The sequence below is a fragment of the Ammospiza caudacuta genome, chromosome 6, assembly GCF_027887145.1.
Source record: "Ammospiza caudacuta isolate bAmmCau1 chromosome 6, bAmmCau1.pri, whole genome shotgun sequence".
Classification (NCBI taxonomy): Eukaryota; Metazoa; Chordata; class Aves; order Passeriformes; family Passerellidae; genus Ammospiza; species Ammospiza caudacuta.
The window spans coordinates 35,220,109-35,243,730 of NC_080598.1; the positions used below are offsets into that span (position 1 = coordinate 35,220,109).

A 23,622-nucleotide genomic window follows, 5' to 3' on the forward strand; every position below is an offset into this window, starting at 1 on the left:
AAACTTCAAACTACCACATCCTAAATTGGTTTTTGTATAGGGAAATGGGCACCCACTCAGTTACCTTCAGTGATGAGAGGGAAGACACAAGAGGTGAAACTCCTGTTTGTATGGCAAATCTGCTCTACGGTCTTATGCAAAACAGGTCGTGGGTTTTTTCATAATTATAGAAAAGTAATAAAATAAAACTTGAGAGGTAATTGGAGGATATTTCTTTACGTAAAGAAAAAAGAAGTGATCATATAGATCACTATGCTTTTAAATTTTTTTCAGTAAGATAAAATCTAACTGAGATTCCTTAGTAATCCCAGACAAAATCCCAGACTTGTGATATAACTTTATAGAAAAATTTTAACAGGCAAGGTATCTATTGCTTTCTCCATTTTAGTCAAAATACATGTTATTTCCATTACCATAAAAAGTAAGTTTCACCACTATTGTAAATCACCAGCAGGAATTCTTTCTTACAAACAAAGGAGGAACATATGATAGTGGATCCAAATCACAATACACACAGATGATGGAAATAATTTCAAATACAGTACTTTATTCCTCAATGTTTACAGCTGTTGACAAAAGCGTCTCTCAATTCCTGAAAAAAATCCCCAAGCTTTTTTTTCAGATCTTCAACAAACAAAACAATATTAACTTAGGTATTCATTAAGTGTGAATAAACACAAAAATGTTCACGAACACATATGAAAATCTTTTACTTACAACAGCATTTTTGAAAATACTTTTTTTTCAAAACAAAACTTGAGGTTGAAATCAATTACTTTCATGGTGTTATTGCATTGTTTGAGAAATTAAAAGCATACACTCTGACAAAAGGACAGCAAAGGATACCTCCATGAAATATGGTGGTGCTTACTTTATTTTTTAAACTACTGGCTTCACATTTTGAAGTTATTTAAGAAAGACTGAATTGGCCAGATTAAAAAAAAAATCTCCAGCCTATTTGTATTTCCATATTTTACATGATCTACATACACATAGCTGAAATATGATACTGAAATAATTCAACTGTTAGAATTGAAGTGGACATGTACCTGCTTCATCTGATGATTTACTTCATTCAGAACTGTTCTGCCTACTAACAAACAGGATGGACTGATGAGTGTAAAAACACCAAGGCACATCCACATCTGCAGTTACAACAATCCAACTAAACTGCTGCCATCTTGCTGCAACCCTAAGACTAATGAAACCTTTAAGCATAGTAAATAATTTGTTTTTCCAAGTGCAGTTCCTTGATGAAGCCACGTGCTTGACTGCTGATTACTTGTAGCAGAAAGAAACATTGGGATGAGCAAACAGAATTTAATCTTAAGGCTTTGGTTGTTAAAAAGCTGCTCTCTATTCCTTTGCTTACCAACACTTTGCTCCAAGGCCAGCTGTCTCATTTGGTATGTCATTGTTTTGGGAGCTATTCCAGAGCATTAGGCAAAAACCAAGCTCAGAACCAAGAGAACCAGCACTGTGCTCCCATGAGGGGTCTCTCCATAACCACTGCAGAGGCTGCCAAGAGCTTAGGCCAGTAGGAAGCATAGAAAAAAATTGGAAAAGCAACTACAGCGCTAGCAGTTGGGTGACATTAAGCAATTGCTGCAGCAGTTCACATCCCAGCCAACATGTTCTAGCAAGCAAAACTGCTGCTGCTTTTTGTCAGGCACCTGCTGCAACCCTAAAGCCTGGGTAAAGCCATATATATCACATTAGAAGCAGCATTCTCAACCACACTGATGAGAGAGGAAATAACAGAAGAAAAGCTTTTGAAAGACAGTAATTTGATTTGGAACAGAACTTTACATTCATGCACGAAGTTGCCAGTGAAACAGGATATATGTATGTTTATGAAGGTAAAAAACATGTTTAAAGCATACCAATGGACACCAATAGAAAATTGTGCAGAAAGAACATGTGACTGAGGAACATAAATCCAAAATCAAACCCTGAAGTTCAACCTGCAGTTATGCCTACGATTACAAGTGCTTCAAGCCTGCTGTGCTATTTAATCATCAGACACACCAGGTTCATCAGCTGCCTTCCTGAATCTCTCTGCAGTGACCTGACCCTGACAAACACTGTCATGAGAACACTCTCAGGCAGCATCCCCCCCCTACCTCTGTTCTCAGGAGCACCCTCACAACATGGGAGAGCTAAAAGATACTGGGCAGCAGAACCTGACTTCTTTAAGTGACAGCACTAAATCTAATTCCTGTCTACATATATTTACAGCCCTGATGGTATGTCAGCTAACTCCTTCTAGACTAACAATGTGAGGGAGAAGGCACCCATACCATGTCAAGACAGGGCTTCTTTTATGTTGGCAGAGAGAGAAATCACTGAGAAAAGGCAACTGCTGCATGAGGTGTCTTGTTAACTAACCAGACAGCTGGTGATTCCCAAACACAGAGCAGGCAAGGGAGAACAGAATAATTTAAAAAAACTAGGGGAAAGAAAAAAAAGGTGAGAAGAAATATGTTCTTAAAAAGCTAAGCTTATTCCAACTTTGTGTCTCAAAGCTGATACACAACGATATACACACAAATTCATACCAGACATGATGCCTACAGGTGTTCTGCCCAATCTGATTTAAATTTTTTTTATGAAACACCCACAACGGAAAACAGGTAAAATGAAAATAAGACACTCAAACCTCACTATGATGAGTTTACAGTACATGCTCTGACCATTAAAGAGTGTCTGATACATTACGAACACAAAAAACAACCTGATTCAATTAATTTATGTAGAGTATTAAATCTAATTGAATAAATTTCACCAAAGCCTTAAAGATTTTAACATTTGAAATGAAAATTCATTTACATGAATGAATTAATGAATTAATTTTCATGAAAACTATGAATGAAGAACAATGACATGAAGAGAACAAGCCTGAAAGCAGCATTCTTGAGTCTTTTAAAAGTGGTTTCATCCAGTTCTTAGGCCTACTTTGTTTTTTCTACACAAGATTTTGGAGCAGGAGAGTAGACATGCAACATGCAATAATTAGAGAGGTCTGACCATTAATATATTTCTGTTTGTTTAGAAAGGGTTTTATTCAGTTTTCTGAGACTTATTTTAAATAAAATGATATAAAAAAACCACCATATAAGCAGTATGAAAAACAAGGACTTCAGTCATCAGATTTTAATATAAAACATCAGTTAACTAAAAGAACCCAGTGAGAACATCAGTTGGTCTAATGAAATTACTAATATGGTCATATTTAATTCTAACCTAAACCCAAGTCAACAGATCTAAATTCCTAGTACCAGTAAACACCACCACTATGTTCTGCCAGTTACTCTGGTAAGATTTACGGTACTTCAGTATCTTCGGTATCCTCCCCCTCCCCTTCCACCATAGGGATCACCATAGCCTCCCCTGCCACCATAACCTCCCCTGCCACCCTGGAAGCCACCTCCACCCTGGAAGCCACCTCCACCCTGGAAGCCACCCCCACCCTGGAAGCCACCTCCACCTCTTCCACCGCCTCTGAAACCTCCTCCTCCTCCTCTACCCCCTCCACCCCCCCAGTTACCCCTTCCTCCACCACCACCCCCCCAGCCACCTCTTCCACCACCTTCTTGTCTTTTTTGCCATGGAGGCATTTCAGGAGGAGGTGGTTCAATCTCTGTTGGTCTGCCTCCACGGTCAGGGACTCTCCCCATCAGAACCTGTATGGAAAAACAGGCCATTTTCAGAGTTACAAAATAGCAGCAATAACCTGAAGAGACACAGGATCTTCTCCTGTGAACAGAGAAACGCTGCCTGCTGTTTTCAGGAAATTTGGCCCCTCAGTGCAGTGCCTGACAGCAGAATCACTATCTCCTGTCCCTGTAACACCACAACAGAACTCTGAAAATGTTCCCATTTTTCACCTCTAAAACAGAAATAATGGCAGCTAGCTGGCTCATATTACTTTTGTGAATTTTTAATGAAGAACACTGCAGACCTGAAGTATTAGTATTGCAATAAGCAACACACACACTTCATATATAATATATACAAATGCACATATATATTCATACAGAAAATACTCCTTATGATGTGGCTCTTCTACTTAAATTTCAAAGTTCAAGTTCAAACCTAACCAGCCAACAAAAAAACCCAACTGGCAACCTGATGTGCAGTTCTCAAAGGCACACCAGTTTGGCTAACATTAGAAACTACTGACTCTCAGTAAAGAGCCAGAATGAACAAAATATGCAACAGGCTGCAGTAGCACTTCCAAGAAAAGGGAAAAAAAAAGGCATCTTGACTATGGTAGGTATTACTCAGTGTATAAAAAGAAAAACTGCACTGGACAAAGTTAAACAAAACAAACATCTCTGAAGAACAAAAATGTATCCAAGTAAGGTGTTTTGTTTTTTTCTTTTGTATTTCCTAAACTCTCTGTGATCAATGTTAACATTCCCTGATCAGCCCCAGGCACTCCAACTGAAGTCCTCTCAAGAAAAAAAAAGACAACCCACCTTTCTCTGAGATCCTACAATAATTAAGAAATTTCCAAGTGTTAAGGATCAAAACATATTAAAGTATCTAAATGAGGTAAAAAACATTATAAAAATCTGTAAATACAGGATCAATATAATCAGGTTTAGTCACCACTTGAATGGTGAAACTCATGTCACGACTTGCAAGCTTCAGCTTTTATCACCCACAAGAAAGCAGCACTAGGTTGATTCAATACTGCAGCAAACTAGGTAATTTTCATCAAAATGACATTTCTACAGAAACTTTTGTGATTTATAACACACTGATGAACGAGAGACGTAGGTTTACAAACCAAACAATAATATCCTGGCAAGGTAGCTCAGGAACTGATATCACAAGTACTTATATCTATCCTTGAGGTGTGCAGTTCCACTGGACTCAAGAGGTTATTTACACATACACATACACCCCCCCTACTTTTCTCCCTCATCTACACTACTCTATTTCATCCTGTTGCATGACTGACTGTCTAAGAAGATCAAAACAGGACTTTCTGCAATGTTCACCAGAATACTGCAAACCTTCCTTTCTTAAATGGAAAAAATGAAATTAGGGTACCAAGCAAAACCAGTGTTTAACTCCAGAATCCCTTTTGAGAGGTCTGCAAATGCCCATGTCCATTTCTCACTGCCAGAACAGTGTACCTTGTTGATAGCACAGGCAGTCTTCTCCCGTGTTGAGCCACTGCTGGTTCTTATGATCTTGGACAAATCCTCGCGAGCAGCGAGAAGGTGAGCCAGGGAAATGGTGGACTTGGGAGACAGCGCGTGGCGCTTGGGCTGATAGATCCGAGCTATCTCATCTGTTTTTACCTGAAAGAACACCAAACACTGCTCACCTGCCAGGTATCAAACACACCAACAGATCTACTGTAAACCATGTGCTGGTCTCAGTAAGTTTCAATTTGAACACAAGGTGAGGTGTAGCTTCTGAAATACAAACTGTATTACAAACCATAGTGCCAGTTATCAGCAGTTCTATTCCTGTTGGTGGAACTGTTACACAGAACGTGCTGCTGATTATGTTTAATTGATGCTGAAACTTGGCACCAGTACAAAAGAAACTCCTCTATCCACTGGCATCAAACACTCTTTAATGTCTTCCAACATGTCTACAGACTAAAACTTAAGGAGTCCATACTGCTCTCTCAAGAGCTTTACATAACCATATTCAACAGATTGCTTCTAAACATGATGAAAACAGAGCAGCTTCAACATAAAGTAAATTTGTGGAAAAAACTGAAAATATATCAGTGCAGCAAAACACTTTTGCAAGACATGAAAAAGTGAGACTGAGAAGAAGACAACATTAGATATTTTCCAAGCATGCTCTGATGCTTCATTTATTTAGCAGAAAAGGAAAATAAATATACTTTCTGGGAAAATCTAGAATGACCTTCAGAGCGAAGTAAAACATTTGTTATTGGCTAGACCAGATCAAGCTGAACCTTTACAAGACTGTTCTGCTTGGTAATTACTCCATCACTTGTGAACCCATTTCAGTCTGCAAACTTAGCCCTCTTGGAGGCTGAACAAGTTACAAAGAAACAACAAAAAAAAAAATCCCCAAAATGCCATACCATCAAAAGCAAAGAAACTTTTCAATATCTATTTTATGGTGGAGAAAAAAAGGTAAGCTACCAATTTTTAAAAAGACAACAATTTGTCTCTCAGCTTAAAAAACCAAAAATCTCTAAATTACATCAATGCCAAAATATTTTCAATCCCCAAAACCTTCTCAGAGAAGTTATGAACATCCTTCAAGAGAAATAGGGGAAAAAAAAGATTTAAAACAGTATGTTATTTTGAATTAGTAGGTAACCTGGTTATTTCTGTAACTGCATATATTTCACACTAACAGTCTTTACAAGACAGGAAAACGAATCATCTGACTACTTTCTCATAAAAAAATTCTTTAAACTATTGTTCTATTTCAAAAGGGCATTCATTGTTTTTATGGAACAATAGCAAGTGACAAAGTTTTAGTCTGCTTAAGTTAGTCATCAGTCACATCAACTACATTTTAGAAGGATACTTTAAATTTGAAGGTACATAATTGTACTGGTACAGCTGTGAGGAAGTTATACAAGTAGGGACATCTCCTGGCTTCTCTGAGCTAAATGCCTCCCTTTTCCTTTCTTGCAGCATGAAACATTCACAACCTCTTCAGAAATTAAACAGTGAGCTGCTCCAATGCAGCACAGTAGCACCTTGACTGGTGAGTTCCAGTGATATTTAGTGAATTTCACATAGCTGATTCTGCACGTGTCAATGACAAATTGTGACGTCACAAAGACTTGTAACAATCCATCCTTTCAATAAGCTTTTCAAGTTTTAAGATTTATTCAGCTTAAGCTTTCTAAAGAAACCTTTGGAAGAAAAGCTGATCTTGTCACTAATGAACAAAATCCTCTGCCTCCAGCTTCCCACGTGTCTTCATCAAATCACAAACTTTGTGTGTCTTATCTCCCTACTCTTTGGGATACAAACAAGACACATTTCCAGCTCAGAAATACCATGACTATTTTTTAATATACAGAGTTCTAAGAAACAGTACAAATGAAATTATCACAATTAAAACAATACCAGCAGAAAAAAAGACAGAGAAGTGCTTTGGAATTTTTAGTGACTGGAAAGATTACAAGCAATTGTGTGATTTTCTCACGCAAGCTACTATTCAAATAACCTGTTCAACTGAACAGCTGTTCATCTAGCAGAATCCAAGATAGGGGGCAGTCACTGTAACCTCTCAGACTTTATGAACACTACCTTCTTACACCCAATTTATGTTAAGGCCCAGTACTTGTCTTACTTTTGAATCTGCACAAGGTGCAGAGGTTCCCTCCTAGTTTACTTCATTGGAGGGTGTTAGATACAGAAAACAAGGAGATGGGAACTTTAATTAAAGTGAGAAACCCCTACAAAGGATGCTAGAATTTCTAATTGTGAAGCTATAAACAGTCACAAAGGATAGACTGTGCCATGCCTGGTTCAATCCAACCCCTTCCTCAATACCTAGGATTTGGATATTACAACTTGAGATGAGAACAGGCTGGAAAAAAGATAACAGTGATGGAAGTGTATTTGTGTATTTACATGGCATGCATATTCTGTAGGAAGACTTGGTGAACAGTAGCAGACTCCCACCTACAGGAAGCGAAAGATACATCAATTTTACCTTTGCTCTATCAGACCAGCCAAAAGACTGCACAGTCACATCGAGCCTCTTCATCAACATCCGCCGCCGACACTCGTACTCACTGCAAAGAGCATCATTGATCTTCTCCAATCTTTCCTGCAGGGTTACAGTAAGAAATTCAAACAGACAAATATATAAAGTTATAGAGGTCAATTCAAACTTAACCCCATCCATCAACTAAGATGTCTATCCCGAGGTGACCACTACAAACTGCATAGCATCTTTGTAACGCTACAGTACTATGCGTGTACAAAATGATTTGAAAATGAGCAATGGATGAATCAACACAAGGCCTGTTTTATAATGTCAGTTCTGGAAGTATACCTGATTATCACCATTAGTATTTAGCAATTGAATTTTAGTATTAATATTCAGCAATAGAACAGTGACTGTAAAAAGGCAAAGTTAAATGAAGCCATATGCATTTATTTTGACCATCCTGTTAAATACTGAAAAGAAATGGAGAAACTTTTCTTTACCACTTGGTCAGAGTTCAGAGGTTTTGTTAGCAGTGATTTCCCCACATGGTTATTTTTAACTTTGGAGAGAATGTCCTTCACCTGAAAAAAACACATACATCTCAGAACACAAATGATATTTAGATTTATTTCAGCAAAATTTGTTACAATCTCACTTTGCTACTTAGAAGATCAAACACAGCACGTTTGTTTTAGCAGACTCATAAAAACAAACACATATCTTCTAGCTTATGATCCACTGTAGAAAGATTTCCTGAGTACTTTTGTAAGATGACCAGCCTCTATACAAAAATATTTTATGGCACATCACTTGTCCTACCATTAACAGAACAACAGTTATATAGCAAATTTATCAAGTGCATACAGGAAGTAGGACTAGCTAAATTACTCATTTTAGATACTACTAAATGATGAATGACAACAATTGGAAGTTCAGAGCTCTGTTGCCAAATATTACACTGGGCTACAAAAAATCTGGTGATGGGTGTTATGAAGAAAGGCAGAAGATATGACAGGCAGTCATTCTCTCTCAATAATTTTACTCTAATCCTACACCTGGATCCAGCTAACATTATGTTTAAAACTTTTGCATTCACCCCAAATCATATTTGCTCATACTTTTTCCACTAGTTCTTGCCCTCAATAATTGGAGATGAAATGTGCTCTCTCTACCTTTCAAACACCACTGCATTTTCCTCTCTCATTACAAGAAATCTCTCCCACCTCTTCTTGAGTGAACTTCCTTTGGCAAAGCTCTTCTAAAATCATGACCATGAATGCCCACAACACTTGTACATAGCTTGAACATAATCCAACTGATTTTTCAGCTGGAGTTGACTGCATGCATATTATTGTTCCTGCAAGTTTTGTAAAGTCTGATGGAGAGAACTACATCTTCATTTGTTTTAGTAAATTACTATGGGGAACGAAGCAAAATTAATAAAACTAGAATTAATTTTCTTTTATATGTCAAAGGAAGGATTAAGGTAATGCATGATCTACAGTAAAACCTGTAACTGGGGACAGCCATTAGATACATTTGCAAGGATTATAAGACTTCATGCAGGCACACAGGCATTTACATTACATTTGTCACAAAGGCATGGTTCAAAGCTCAGTTTTGAGCTTCACATGTTACAGAAATATCGCTAATTACTGCTACAAAAAAATTCCAAAAGTCAAAAACCAAATTCTGGAGCACCTAGTTAATTTTTAAAACAAATACTTAAAAAATCAACTCTCATATGGCAGGATTTTTATAATTATCTCAATTTTTTTTGGGTGTATATGAAGAAAAACATCTGATCTCAAATTTTCTGCGAAAACCAAGGTTTTTGTTCTTTCTTTTGACATCACTGCTGGGCAGCACTTTGCCAGGCTAAAAACACAATATCCCAGAAAAGGTCTGAGGTAAATATATTGTGCAGTGAACGAGTTAAGGGAGAACACTGTTTTGACTCCAACAGAAAAGACAGCCTAGCAGTCTGAAAAGTGGCAATCTAATTAGTGTAATACCCCTGTTATTGTATTCAATTCATATCAAAAGAGGTTACAATAAGGGGTGAAGTTCAATTCCATGTACCATACCGATCCCAACACTCCTTTCTCTCTGATAAGTCCTGCTTCTCTGTGACCTTTTTCTTTACAAAAAACACTCCAAGGTTGTCTGTCTTCTGCATATAGCCAGTTTTTTTTACTGAAGCATGAACACGGTGCCATATTCCACTCCAAAATGCAAATGCACCCAAGCACAAACTATGTTTGTATTTAAACAAATGTTTGAAAACAAAAATCGAAAGCTAATAATCAACAATAGAGCAAGATCAGTATGACAAAAAGAGATGAACAGATCAGTAATGAGTATAGAAGGAATGAACAGCAGATGAATTAAAAATTCTATGGGGCAAGAGGTTGCTACTCATATACCACTGTGGTCAGAAATATTACCTCAAAGCCTGAAAGAAAGAGTCTATCAAAATGAGACCAGCTGCTGAAACAAAAACCAATACAGCAAAATGAAAAATCCTCAATGTAATTTACAGTTAGACTGTGAATGAAGATGTGAAAGCCAGTGATGCTGAATACTACCTAGAGATTAGAATTATTTTAGGTCTGCAGCTGCAAGGACAACTAAGAGGTGAACAGAACACTGGACTCCACATATGAAAGCCACATTCTGCCATCACAAGTCAATCTGCTGCATACTCCTGATTTCCATGAACTGAAAAGTGAAAGGGAGTTTAGAGAGAACAATTAAGGAAGATAACCAATGAAAATCAGAACTAGAAGAAACAAAAGCAGCTAAATGAAACAATCCTTTACTGACTGAGAAACTGCCCCCAAATTGCTGCAATGTTTTCTTTCCAAGTTAGAGAACACCTATGTAATTTTTACCCAGCACAGCTTTACTAATCAGTAACAGTTAAGGAGGAATCTCTTCACTGATGAACTGGTCTATACTCATGAACTGGTCTATGTTTTTGACACACTGTAGAGTCATACTCAGATTCTCTGCTTACTCCTCACCCCCATCAGCAGGGCTCATGGGGAACTCCTACAGCTATAATGGCAAAACAAGCTGAGCTGCCTTACAGCTGCAGAATACACTGCTCAGCCAGGACTGGGGACAGAGCTATGAGCACAGGAACTCTGACACACAACAGTCTGCCAGAGGACAAAAATACAATGGATGTGAGAATCTATGCTACAACCTGTATTCCCACACATGATAGTTGCCCTGGACCGAGAAGGATAAGCAGGAGTTTAAAAAACCCACCACAACCCAGAAAGAAGTCTGCACATACAAATGGAAACAAAACCAAATGCAGTGCCCTGATAAAAGAGCAGTGAAAACATACTCAAAGAAACATAAACCAAACTGTGATAGCCAAATCATCCTAATGGTTTTACACATTCAGGTCTAAATATAAAACCAAATAATTAAAACTAGATGTAGACAAGTATATTTGACTATTTGACATACCATGTAATCAATGACCTTGGTAACACTAAAATTTTATGGGATTGCTTTGGGAGTTCACACAGTCTCTAAATATAAAATGAAAACAAGCCATTGGATCTGCTTGAGACAAAAAAACCAAATTCAAATCTGCTGCATAAAATAAACAGATATTCTACTGTTAACAAATAAAGTGTATCCTTATTGAACATGACATTTCTCATTTGTTTTGTAATTTTGTCCAACTGAAAAAAATTAGCTCCCATTTCATTACCATATTCAATGTATTTATTAAATATCCTCATCCTCTGTCAAAACAGAGAAGTAATTTTTACATTTAACACCTTTTGCACAGAAAAACATCATATATGTATGCACCTCCAGAGTTTTTCAAGATTTTGAAAAAAACCTGACCTGTGGAAAGGTGTTATATTATTAATTTAAAATAGCAACACTTAAAGGAAAGACTGTTGCCTTAATTAGTCATAAGGTATACTGTACAGTTGCATAGAGATCACCCAAAATCTTAAGCACAAAATATTTTTAAGCCTGTTTCATATACCTGCAGATAAATTCAGTATTTATCTAACTTTAAATACATTTTTGTTTGACCTGATGTCTGGTGAACAGGACAACCCTTTGGTCTTGCTCCCTTCAGTTACATTAATCCTTACTCTCCAGGCACCATTACATCTGTAAAATTACTACAGATCAACAGTCAAATGAAACACATTAATTTAAATAACAATAAATTCTAGGATTTCTACCCAAATATATTAAAAAATATTCTTCTCACACTTCATTTAAGTGTTATTTTAGCTTAATTTTGACTTAGTTTGTTCAGCAGCCCTTTGTAGTTTCTTTTCATTCCCCTGATATGTGAAAAGTAGCGGAGTACTTTTAATAATGTGGGCCAAAAAAGTTCAGAAGTCTTTTGAATAATATCATATTAAAAGTTTTTTCAAATAAACAGTATTAGAATGTCACTTTGTAATGAGGTGTGAAATTCACACTATCTTGATTGGAAAACAGCCAGATGTAAGCACTAGTTACAAGGCACAACATTGGCACAAACTTTTCTGAATCTTTCATCAATGTTCATTTAGAATTTATGGAGGTTTTGGCACTAAATTTCAGGTTGACTCCTAGATTCCCTCTTCATAAATACCCTTTACAGGGGAACAGCATCTTAAACAACTTAAAAATTACTATCAGTTTTTCAGTACTGTATAATAAGATGTGCTTAGTGATAGAAGGCTGTAATACTGTCCATTTATCTCTCATTTTGCTAGGTATATTGATAACCACAACCCTAGGTAATTACTGGAGATGCAAAAGATTGCTACAATTGTACACTCAAAGTTTGAGCTACTATAAAACTCATTTTGAATGAAGAAAGCAATCCTGATGTTATAATAATCTCTTAAATAAACTGGAAAATCACTTAAAAAACAATAAATGTTCTAATGTTCCATACCAAAATACAGTGTGTGATCTGGCCTTTGGTAGGTTGCTGCTGCACAGCCCAACTATTCTCAGAACTACTCCCACAGCTACTGACAATGCTGAAGATGCTAGACAGAGACAAAGAGTAGACATGTTGAAATGCTGCAGATACATTTGCAGATACACTAAATAAAAATACTAGATCAGTATGTAAGTCTGTATTATGAATGATATAATACTAAACATCAACACTGCAATTTTATGCAGAATCTAACGAAATCAAAAGCCAAAAAATATTTGGAAAAATAAATATACTGTTTCAAGTGAATTTGTGTTCATATTTTAAAAAAGTAACAAAACGGTGCTCTTAAAAAAACATTTACAAAGCCAATGAACTTTAATTGGTGGCACCACCTTTCTAAAGCAGCTATACCTCTAAGTTTAGGTCTCTAACTCTATCATCTATCAAACTTGTCCTATATTAAAGTAATGGATGAAGGACAAGTAAACACATCGCAGAAATTCTACAAAATCTGCAAAGTAAGAAAAAATCCTTTGTTCATAAGGGATGAAACACACAGAGAACAAATTACACTATTAATGTGGAGTCACAGAAGATGAAGGAACTAGTTTTGCCACCTTTCTACACTCTGAAGTGAGTACAAGTGGTATGACCACTGTGGAACTGACAGACCTCAAAACCAGTGGAGAATAGTCCAGGCAGCATTTATTAAAAAAAATAAACAACAACCAACCAAAACCAAAGATAAAACGCTTTTCAGAGTCTGCTCATTTTTAGTACTTCTGAAAGTGTAACAGTTTATACAAACTGGGATGCCAACACCATGCACAACTGAAGCCTGTGATGCTGTCTGATAGGAAATGCCAGACTTTGCAAAAGGTGACAGACACCAGGTGTCCAATAACTCAAAGAAAACGTTCTATATCACTATGTGTGTATGAAGGAATGGTACTCCAGGTCTGGTCTTGCTGTTTCACAATTGCAGAACTGGAGTCCTGTCCCTACAACGCAATGAAACTAAATCTGCACCAGAGAAATGAAGCAAGGAAGGGCACAGCCTGTGAACACACATGGATGCAAACACAGCTATCACTCACAGAGGGAGATCAGCACAATCAGGCCATTAGTCATCAGATGTAACTTTGACATTTTCATTCCCGAAACAGTGCTAGAATTGTTTCTTCATCCCTTCAAAAATATTTACTGAATGTAAAGATTTTCTTAGAACTAAACAGATCAAGCACAGATATAGTGTAGGAATAGGCAGTTCCACTTGCACCTGGGTGATGTCTTTTATAAATTAACCTATATAAGGTTTTTTCTTGTCACATCGAAGACAGATGTAAGAAAATCATGCAAGTAACAGGCCCTCTCCCCAAAATCTCTGAATGTTCAACTGCCCAATTGTTGATGAGGAAGAATGAAAAAAACAAGCACAATCATGTCAAATTATTAAATTCAATGACTCAGAAGCAGAGGGAGTTTTCATTCCACCCTACAAGGCGGATCAGTCACTCTCTCCCCAAACACTAGAGAGAGATGAAGAGCAAAACTTTCAGCTGTCTGACAGAGAAGATAAATTCCACCTCAAGAGCCTATTTACATTCTGCAGTAAGGAAATTAGAGTAAGGATCACATCAGTGAAATGAGTTAAAACCTGGAGGGATACAACAAAAAGAACTATCTTGCTGACTAAGGTTTAAGTTGGCTTATTCACTGAATACCGGCAATTCAGGCATTTTCATCCTCTTCTGTAACAAATCCACACTTGCAATTAAGAAATTAATAAACTAAAAAGGACTAATTTAAGTTTTGGATATTAAATGTAAATACATTCCAGAAACAACTACAGGTATATAAATGCACAAACAGTTATTACCCAAAGTTTTCTGCTTGCTACAGCACATCTGAATGGGTAAGAGGAAAACTTCTACCTTAAACTTGCATGGCAAAATATGTCTGATCAGGTATATTGCAACCTCAGGGAAATGCTGAAATACTTCACCTCATAACTCAAACAGTTTAACTTAAAAGACTAAGCTGGTTTTCAGAATTAAAATTCTTTTGCACTTGTCAGACAGGGTTTTTATGGGTAAGACTGCTGGGCTCTGAACTCTGATGAGTGCTCACAGGGACAGTGCTTACAGTTTAGCAGTAGTGAGAAGATGTAAAAGCCCATACCTTTTGTTCCACACTGGTTAACAAGGGAGGAATACCAGAAGATGAGGAGTTTGGCAGACCCAGTGCTTCACAAATAGTTTGCATTTCCTGAATAATTTCATTGTGCTTTTCCAAATGAGAGCCTTTAACTTTCTTGCTCTGCAGTATCTTTAAAGCCTGAAGTTCTGTACTTAGAAATACTAGAGAGAAAAGCATCATAAAAGCAGACTTTGAGACACTTAAGCATTTCTGCATCCACATTGTCAGTACAGCTACAATATCTTACATTTGTAAAATAACTATGATAAAAGAGAGACTTTCTCAGTTCTCTCCTGAATAGGTCAGTATGTTTCTTACTCTTTACCTCCATTTCCTCTCACCTGAGTTCCTACCTCAGCCTACACACTGCATTTAACTGTTCAACTCCCTTCTGCCACCAGATCCCAAGTTCCTTGGCTAGTTTCACATTACCACACTGGTTCCTGCTGCCACTTCTTTGTCCAAGTCCAGCTTACATTTAGACATTGCTTCCCTCAATTCAGCTTTCAGCACCTTCAGATTGTGCAGCACTGCTGTTCAAGCTGCGCTCTCACAAACACAGGGGGCAAGGTCTTAGTTTAGGTGAGCTGGAACAACTGGATCAAGAGAGGGATCAAGAGGCCTCAGTAGGATGCACCATACTTTTAAAAGAAATTTTAGTTTCTGCTAAACAGCTTTCTAATGCTGCTCTATTTTTCACTTTGCACAAATGAGCTGATGTAGGCTGAGCTAGTATGTAAGGACTGTACACATCAACTGAAAACACAAAGAACTCAGCAGTGTAAATAGTTCAGTTATGATAACACATGCACATAAAACACTGTATTATAAACGGGAAAAAATGATTATTACTCACAAAGGAGTTTAAGACAATCTTCTTTCTCTCTTAATCTGTCTTTGATGTCTCCAGACACCAGTGATGTATATGGACAAGCCATTTCTCTCAGAAAGCCACTAATTTCAAGCTGGAAGCTCTCTATATCTTTCACTCCTATGGAAACAAATGCACAATTAATGGCTTGTTACAGAAACATCAAAATGCTATCTAATTTTTTAATGCACACTTCTATTGCAGATTTCAACAGCCCAAAGATTAACCACCTTCCACACCAGTAACATTTTTCTTTAAAAAGTCTTACATACAAGAAGGTATGCCTTCTAATAGCACCTTGTACTCATGTTTTGAATGAGATAATGCTACAGCAGTCTGTGAAGAGCACAAATGACCATCAGAAGGAAGTGAACAGTTCATGTCACTAAATAGTGTGTCAGTGTCATTTTCTGATGAAGAAGCGACAGGAGTCATGAGCCCATTATTTTCAGTGATTGCTTTTAGTTCCACTACTTTTTTGGTGAAAACATAAGTAATATAAAATCTCATCCAAACTCCAGCACACAGCAGAAACAATCAGGCAGTGCTACCAAGCACTCCAGGTATCCACACACAGTGCTGACAGGAACAGTGTGCTGGACCAACAGCCAGAAAACACCCAGCACTGCAGTTTATGCCATCCAAATATGATTACATGAATGCACTTTTCACATTTATGTATATCTAAAACCACCTCAAATCACCTTCTTTTTTCCTTTTGAAACAGTCTTCAGAACAGAAGACCTTAATCTTAGTCTAAGAGCCACGTATGTCCAAATATCAGCCTGAGTTTGGCTACCTTTCAGCTTTCTTGTAAACTTCAACACTAATTTCACTATTAGCTGAACAGTATGAGTCTAAATCCACAGAACAAATACTAAATTAACATCGATATACCATCTGTTGCAGTGATGCTTTCTTCCATATTACAAAGTGACTTTATCTGGGAACCTAACCAAATGCAAAGCTCAAAAAATTCTGGTGAAGACAATCCATTTTCTGCTGCTTTTTTCAGGGCCTCCTCCTCCAACAGGGCACCCGTGTACCTGCACAGACAGATAAACATTAGTAATAAGAAGTAAGCATAACATAAAATATACATATTTTCAAATTATTTTACTGTAAGCTGGTTAGTAACTACATTTAAAGGAATTATTCTTTTGACATTACTTTTGTCAAGGAACAATTCATATTTCTTTCTTTTAAACACACCAAAAAGTTACTGGTCATTTATATACAAAATAGTTTGCAGAAAACATGAGACAGGCACTTTCACATGTGTATGTGAAAACACCTTGATCTCTCAGAACTCAGGCGTTAACTCAAGTGTTTGGTCGAATTTCCTCCTAACAGTAACAACTGACTGACCAGCAGTAGTAGGAATGACATAACTGAAAAGAAAATGTCGCACAGTTTTCGTCCCTCGCCATGCCAAGCACATCGCGGGAGGTGGGCAGGCACCAAAGAACGCGGCGCTGCCCCCAGCCTCCAGCGCCCGCCGCGGTGCCGAGCGCGGCCCTGCCCCCCAGAGCACCCGGGCTCCCCCGCCCCCCGGCACCAGAGCCCGGCCGAGCCCCCCGCCCGCGCCGTGACCCCGCTCCGGCCGAGCCCGGCCCCTGAGCCCCCGAGCCCCGGCGCCGCCGCAGCGCGGGGCCCGTTCCTCCGCCGATGCCGCGCTCCCCGTCGCTCCCGCCTCCGGCGCGGCCTCTCGCCCGCGGCTGCGGCTGCGGCTGCCCGCGGCCCCTCGCCCCTCGCAGAGGGGAGCCGCCGCTGCTCCCCGGTTACCCCAAGGCCTCCAGCGCGTCCAAGATGTCGCTCTCCATCCCCGGGCCCGGCGGTAGCTCCTTCATGCCGGCTCCGCGCGGTGCCCGCCTCAAACCGGCCCGCCGCAACCCGCGCCCGCCGCCGCGTTCCGCTGCCGCCGCACGGCAGCCCCGGCCGGGGGCCGGCCCCGGGCTGCCCCCGCCCCTCCCTCGGCGGCCAGCCCCGCTCCGAGGGGCCGCTCAGCGCCTCGGGGCCAGCCGGCCCCCGCCTGTGTCTGGGGGTGACCCTTCTATACAGCCCGGCCCTGCCTTTGCTCTCGTGCTGGGCAGCGCCCGGGCTCCCTGACGCTTCCCCGGCGGGGCTCGTCTCCTCCTGGCCCTGCAGCTGTGCTCTGCATTCGGCCCCAAAGCCCCCACTGCCCGCTGCAGTCGCTTATCCCGCTCCACCGGGCGCCAGCCGCCTGGAGAAGCACGGCACCGGGAGCGACCGCAGCCACCCCTGGGGCTCCGGACATGGCTCCTGCCAGGGCAGCCAGCTCTGCCACCCTGCCCCGAGCCCCCTCTGGGACGTGCTTCAGAAAAGCAGGTGTCGAGGCCTGGACTTCTGGGTTATTTCTGTGACCTCTCAAATTGAGAAATTCTGCCTGAGATGGTGCAGGCCGTATCTGCCGGGCACCTGCAGGTTTTCCTCTGTGGGGTGGTGCCTCAGCCCTGCTGTGCTGATTTTGGCTGAGGTGGAGTGAACTCTCTCCGCTGTGACTTGTATGGGACTGTGCTTGGGGGCAGTGCTGAAAGCAGGGTTGATAATATAGAGATGTTTTTGTTATTGCTGAGCAGTGCTTGCACAGAGCCAAGGCTTTTTTTGCTTCTCATACTCTCATAGTAGCCCACGTGTGAAGGGAGTGGTGGTGCTGGGAAGGGACACAGCCAGGACAGCAGATCTCTACTACCAAAGGGATATTCCAGGCCATGTGGCATCATGATCAGCATATAAAGCTGGGGGGGAAGGGAATAAAGGGAGATGTTTGGAGTTGCAGATAATGGCATTTGCATTCCCAAGTAACTCATGTCCTGGAGATGGCTGAACACTCCTAGTGGGCTCATGGGAAGCAGTGACCTAATTCCTGTTTTGCTTTGCTTGCATGCACAACTTCTGATTTATGTATTAAATGGTCTTTTACCTCAACCCACAAGTTTTGTGGCCTTTGCTCTTTACTTTTCAACCTATGTGTGTTTCCATTTTTTTGATTCTCTCCCAGAGGGAGAGAAGGAGGGAGCAAGTGAATGGTTGCATGTTGCTTGGTTGCCAGGTGGTGTAAAACCACAACAGCCCTTTTGACCTTTTTTAATCAGTGTTTTCTTATATGGACCTTCAGAAAATCCAGTTGCTAAATTTATGATGAAGACCAGAAAAGCATACAATCAGATGAAAGTAATTATAACATAGATGTTCTTAATGTGTGAAATCTCTACAATTTTAGAAGTAACTATTTTTAATTATTTCTGTTTAACAGAAGATGTGGCTTTATTGAGTGCAAAGCTTTAAAAAGCAGGAATCAGGACAGCTATGACATCCTCCCACACGCACAGACAGAAATCTAGAAATTATAAACATTGTTTGTGGCAGTCAGGGGAAGGAAGAGCATCCTGAAGGCTGACACACTTATGTTGACCATATGTGTACATCAGTGCCTCAGCAATCTCTTTCACAGCTCTCAACTGGCTTGTACCATGTGGCAGAACTTTGATTAGCTTTTGTTTCAAATGGGCTAACATAATTTCTCTAAATGAAGGAGCATGCATCTGAAAGCAGAGATTCAGAACATGAACTCTTGCTCCTTTTTAAACATTAACATCCAATTAGTAGAATGAGAAAACAAGATATTCAGAACTGGACAGAAATAACCACTTCTCTTTTCCTTTCTTTTTTAAAGCTGTACCTCTATGCCACCCATAGTGATTCATCACTGTGCAGTTGTTCTCCAAAACTGGGAAGTTTTCATATCAGTCAATAATGCAGGCTAAGACAAAGAACTGGGAACTAGAAGTGAAACTAGCATAACATTATCAAAACTAAAAAGAAACTTGGTGATTTAAGAGATACTGTGTGGTACAAGTAGATGGCAGCAGTGTGTCTTGCTAAATATTCCTAATAAAAGTATTTTGCTAATTTATGTTACAGGAAGACACCTGAATTAGTAATTTCTCCCACTGCCTTTTGATAGCATTGCTTATGCATAAATATATATATGATAGCCAAGCATGTGTATCAGTCACCGTTTTAATTCCGCAGGGTGCTCTTGAAAAATTGTTACTTTTCTGTGTACTAGAGATGTTCTCTATGAGGGAGGACAAATTTGAGTTTCCCAAACTGTCTCTTGACAATCACAATTGAGAGAGGATTTTGATTGTGATTGTATGCTAATGCTCCTCTCATGGTGCTGCCATTCCCAGCTTTCTCCGTGTGCATTCCTGAGTTTCCCATCTCTGGGGATGGGAAAAAGAATCACTAGAACACTGGCTAAAACATGTTTTGTGACCATCTGTGCCTATGGGTGTGGACTTTGCCTTTGCCCCATGCCCTTTGCAATATACAAACATAAACATCAAACCCCAAGCACACAAGCGAGAGCACCAAAAGGAGAGGTCTCGGCACTCCACAGCCATTACTTTCCAACACAAGGCCCATGTGACTTTAGCTAGGTCACCAGCGCCCGGAGCTTTTCAGTTTTTGTCTTTTCCCTGGATTCCCAGTTGGCCATCTCCCTCAGCAGTCAGGTAACTCTTGGTGCTAGCCCAAGGAAGAAATAGAGGTGCACAGCCAAGATAAGAAAATGAAGACAGCATTGGGTCAGCACTGATCTGAATCAGCTTGAACTGATACAAAATGGCAGTTGTGTCTCTCTGCACAGCAAGGTGAAGATGGGAATTTTGGGGAAAGGTCTGCCACTCTGTATGAAATCTCTAAATTACAAGTTGCCTGTAATCTTGCTAAAAAACCCCAAAACATTACTCAGTTTTCCATTGAGGTAGGTGAACCTCAAGTATTTACTTGCATGAATATGACAAGTCACAAATTGTTACACTGTTCAGAACAGCCTGAGAAGCGCTCCCGCTGCCAGGCTTGCAGTGGGCATTCTCAGACAGCCCAGGGGCAAGAGTGGAGGGAAGGGTCCTGCCCACTGCTGCAGCAGGGCCATCACCTCCTGGTCTGCACTGCCAGCAGAGATGGCCTTGGGCTCTGCGTGGTGGGCACAGTCTGTCTGCTCCTAGAAGGGAAAATAAAGCTGCCCACAGATGCAGCTGCACATTTCAGAGGTTCATTGCATTGTCCTTCTCATATGCAGCCTAGGAATAAAAAAATGAGGTCTCTTGAATTCAAACAGAATGGAACCAGACACCGTTTTAATGCAGGAGAGGTACAAGTAATTTGTAGTACTAAGAAACATTTAGCAGACAATTAATTGACCACTAGAGGGAATCACAGGAGTGGAGAAGGAGTTGAATGTACTACGTGATAAATGCTTTCCTCTAATCCAAGCTCGCCTACGTGCAATATTAAACTGTATGTGCACAGTTTAAAAATGATTGAGAAAAGACAGCACTCTGCACTCTGTGTGTACTTAGGTTGATATAAGAAGCCTATATTAAGCTTAAAATACACCAATAACAAGTTTACTTGTTACAATGAAGTAGCTTCTTTACACAGATATTTTTTCATCAGTTTAACTTAATCCAGTCTGTTCAGCTTCCATCTGTAAAAAGGTGCTAATCATTCTTTTATCCTGTTTAAAAAAATAGGTTCTGTTCTTCAGACTTGCTGTCATTTAAACAAGTGTAGCTTGCTTGTTTAAAAGCTAATGTTAAGTTGCTTTTAATCGTTCCATAAACTTGTTCTTATCTTTAAGGATGATTTAGGAGTAGCCACCCCAGGCAATATGAATCTCATTACATCACTGTGGAATCAGACTGCAAGTTGACATTGATCTATATATTTTAATTACATCAGTCTTGCAGATGAAGTATTTGCAATGAATGTGAATGATGTGATATCCATGTCACCGAACCTGAACAAATTTCCACTAGCTACAAGGATCCTGCCCATCCATTTACTGGCTGTCTTGCTGAAATTGAACTTGACATCCCATCATAAATATTTGATTCAGAAATCATCCTTCTAACATCTTCCAGACCAAATCAAGCCCCTGAAGCAGTAACATCAAAGTTTTCAGTCCAGAATGAATTCTTTCAAGAAACTGTGCACAGTAATAAATTCTGCAGAATACAAAGTTCAGTTCCTTGAAGATGGACTGCTCTCAAGTGACTTTCTTGTGGCACATCTCTATGCACAGGGATGGGAGAGGGCTGAACCAGGCAGCCATTGACACCTTGCACAGTGCCTGCAACATACCCACCAGTACCCTTTTTCCAGTATTTGTCTAAGAAGATGGTGTCTTTTCACTCTCCCTGAGTTGGAATGAAATGAATAAGGCTGCTAGATTTGTAAGGTTATAAACTTAACTGCACATCATTGAAGTCACTGAGTTTTGTCATCTACCTTTGAGGTAGTAGCTATGGGGCCTAAATATTTCAGTGAGATATGCTTGCACCTTTCAGCATCACTAAATAAATGTGAATAATTTGTTTCTCTTTTTTTCCTAGTGGTGCATTACAAGAGAAGCATTATGACTATTAAAGAACCAAGATTTCTTTTTGCTTACGTGGAGTCTCCCACAGAAGATATAAATACACAAGAATACAGAAAGAAAGGCACTGAACAGTTTTACAAAAGGGAAAGCTGAGTGACACGTGGAATTGCCAGCACCTTTCACCTCCGTCAGGGGACACAGTTTAATTGTCTTCTTGCTACCAAGATAGTAATTATACTGTAAGGACTAATTACATCTGAAATTTCTGTTGTTTTTTGGGGTTTTTTTTAAGGGAAAGTGAGAAGATGATGTAGCCCTTAGGTGCCCAGTAAACATTTGTTTGCAGAAGAGGCTGCAGAGTACTGGTTGTAATTTTGTAGGCATTATTCCAATATGAATGAGATTGAAGCCACAAACTAGTGCAACATATTAAGTGAGCAAAAAAAGACAGACCTGCAGTAAGTCTGGCCCCTGCTGCAGCAAATGTTCAGCCTGGCAGGACAAAGCAATGAATATTCCAAGTTCTTATTTCTTATTATTTTAAAAATAAACTGTGCCCATTTTGCTCTTCAGACCATATGGCATGAATCATTTCAGTGAAGCATTCATCATGATTTACAGTGACATTATTTCTTAGAAGTTAAATGGTGGGGCTTCACTGGGAGCAGCTTCGTGTATTACAGCCATTCTTGTCTCTTTCACTTGTTTCACTGAAAGGTAACTTCATTAATCTCAGCTCAAAACTGGAGTTATGGGAGTGAAACCCAAGCACAAAGTGTTCCTGCTTTTAGGTTTTCTGGCTGAAAGTTGATTTACTCATAAATGTACACAAGCTTTTTAGTTTAAGCTTTTATACTCATGCATGATGTAGTCATAGGTGCCTGATTGCTACTTACTCTGTTTTCATTTCAAAAAAGTACAGCAGAGACAAGTCTTATGATGGTTATAGCAAATACAGATTTAATGAGAAAATGCTGAATATTTAAGTGGCAAAGAAGGTATGGGATCAGGAGTGTGAGTTACCTGAGAGGGATTCCCTGAGGTCAGAAGAGTGCTACTGAGTCCTGGCAGCCTGTGTCAGTAACACCATAAGGCTGCGGGGCAGTCCAGGAAAGCCTGTGAACAAGGGCAGCACAGACACTGTGCTACATCCATGGGGAAACTGAGGATGTAAATTTGCAGCAGCTCCCTCTATCAGCTCTTAACTCTCTTTTATCACTACCTGTTTCTTTTTTTCCATAGATTTCCCACAATCAAGTGAATTTTCTGTGGTTTTTTTTCCCCTATTAACTCCCTGCTGAGATACCAGGAAAAGGAAGATCTTCTGTGTATAATAAGACAAAATTATTTCTCTGCTAGTCATGTACACAGTGTAGCCTTGGGAAATCACTTAAAACTCTGTACTTCAGGTGTAAAAGCACAGTGTTATCTGAGTAGTAAAGATAGTAGACCAGAATTTAATAAATAGAAGAAATAATAATCATCATCCTGTCCTTGATTGATAAAATGTAAAGTATCAGACAATCTATCCTG

At 39.6% G+C, this 23,622-nt stretch overlaps 1 protein-coding gene across 1 annotated transcript; it reads right to left on the reverse strand.

Annotated features, from left to right (window-relative positions):
• Positions 1-556: 556 nt before the first annotated feature.
• FAM98B (family with sequence similarity 98 member B) lies at positions 557-17,604 on the reverse strand. Its single transcript, XM_058806976.1, has 8 exons — positions 17,463-17,604; positions 16,575-16,723; positions 15,663-15,797; positions 14,789-14,967; positions 8,181-8,261; positions 7,681-7,797; positions 5,148-5,315; positions 557-3,683 (listed from the first exon to the last, which is right to left on the reverse strand). Exons 1-8 carry the CDS (start codon positions 17,525-17,527, stop codon positions 3,333-3,335), a joined length of 1,245 nt encoding a protein of 414 aa, XP_058662959.1. The 5' UTR covers positions 17,528-17,604; the 3' UTR covers positions 557-3,332.
• Positions 17,605-23,622: the final 6,018 nt, after the last annotated feature.

Bases quoted from the DNA above. Each gene is read 5' to 3' on its own strand.
- FAM98B (XM_058806976.1), bottom strand. From the start codon at position 17,527: ATGAAGGAGCTACCGCCGGGCCCGGGGATGGAGAGCGACATCTTGGAC. The intron at 8,262-14,788 runs GTATGGGCTTTT...TGTTTTTTTCAG, and splicing joins TAACCAGTGTGGAACAAAAG to GTGAAGGACATTCTCTCCAA. The intron at 3,684-5,147 runs GTACACTGTTCT...TTTTCCATACAG, and splicing joins CTGCCTGTGCTATCAACAAG to GTTCTGATGGGGAGAGTCCC.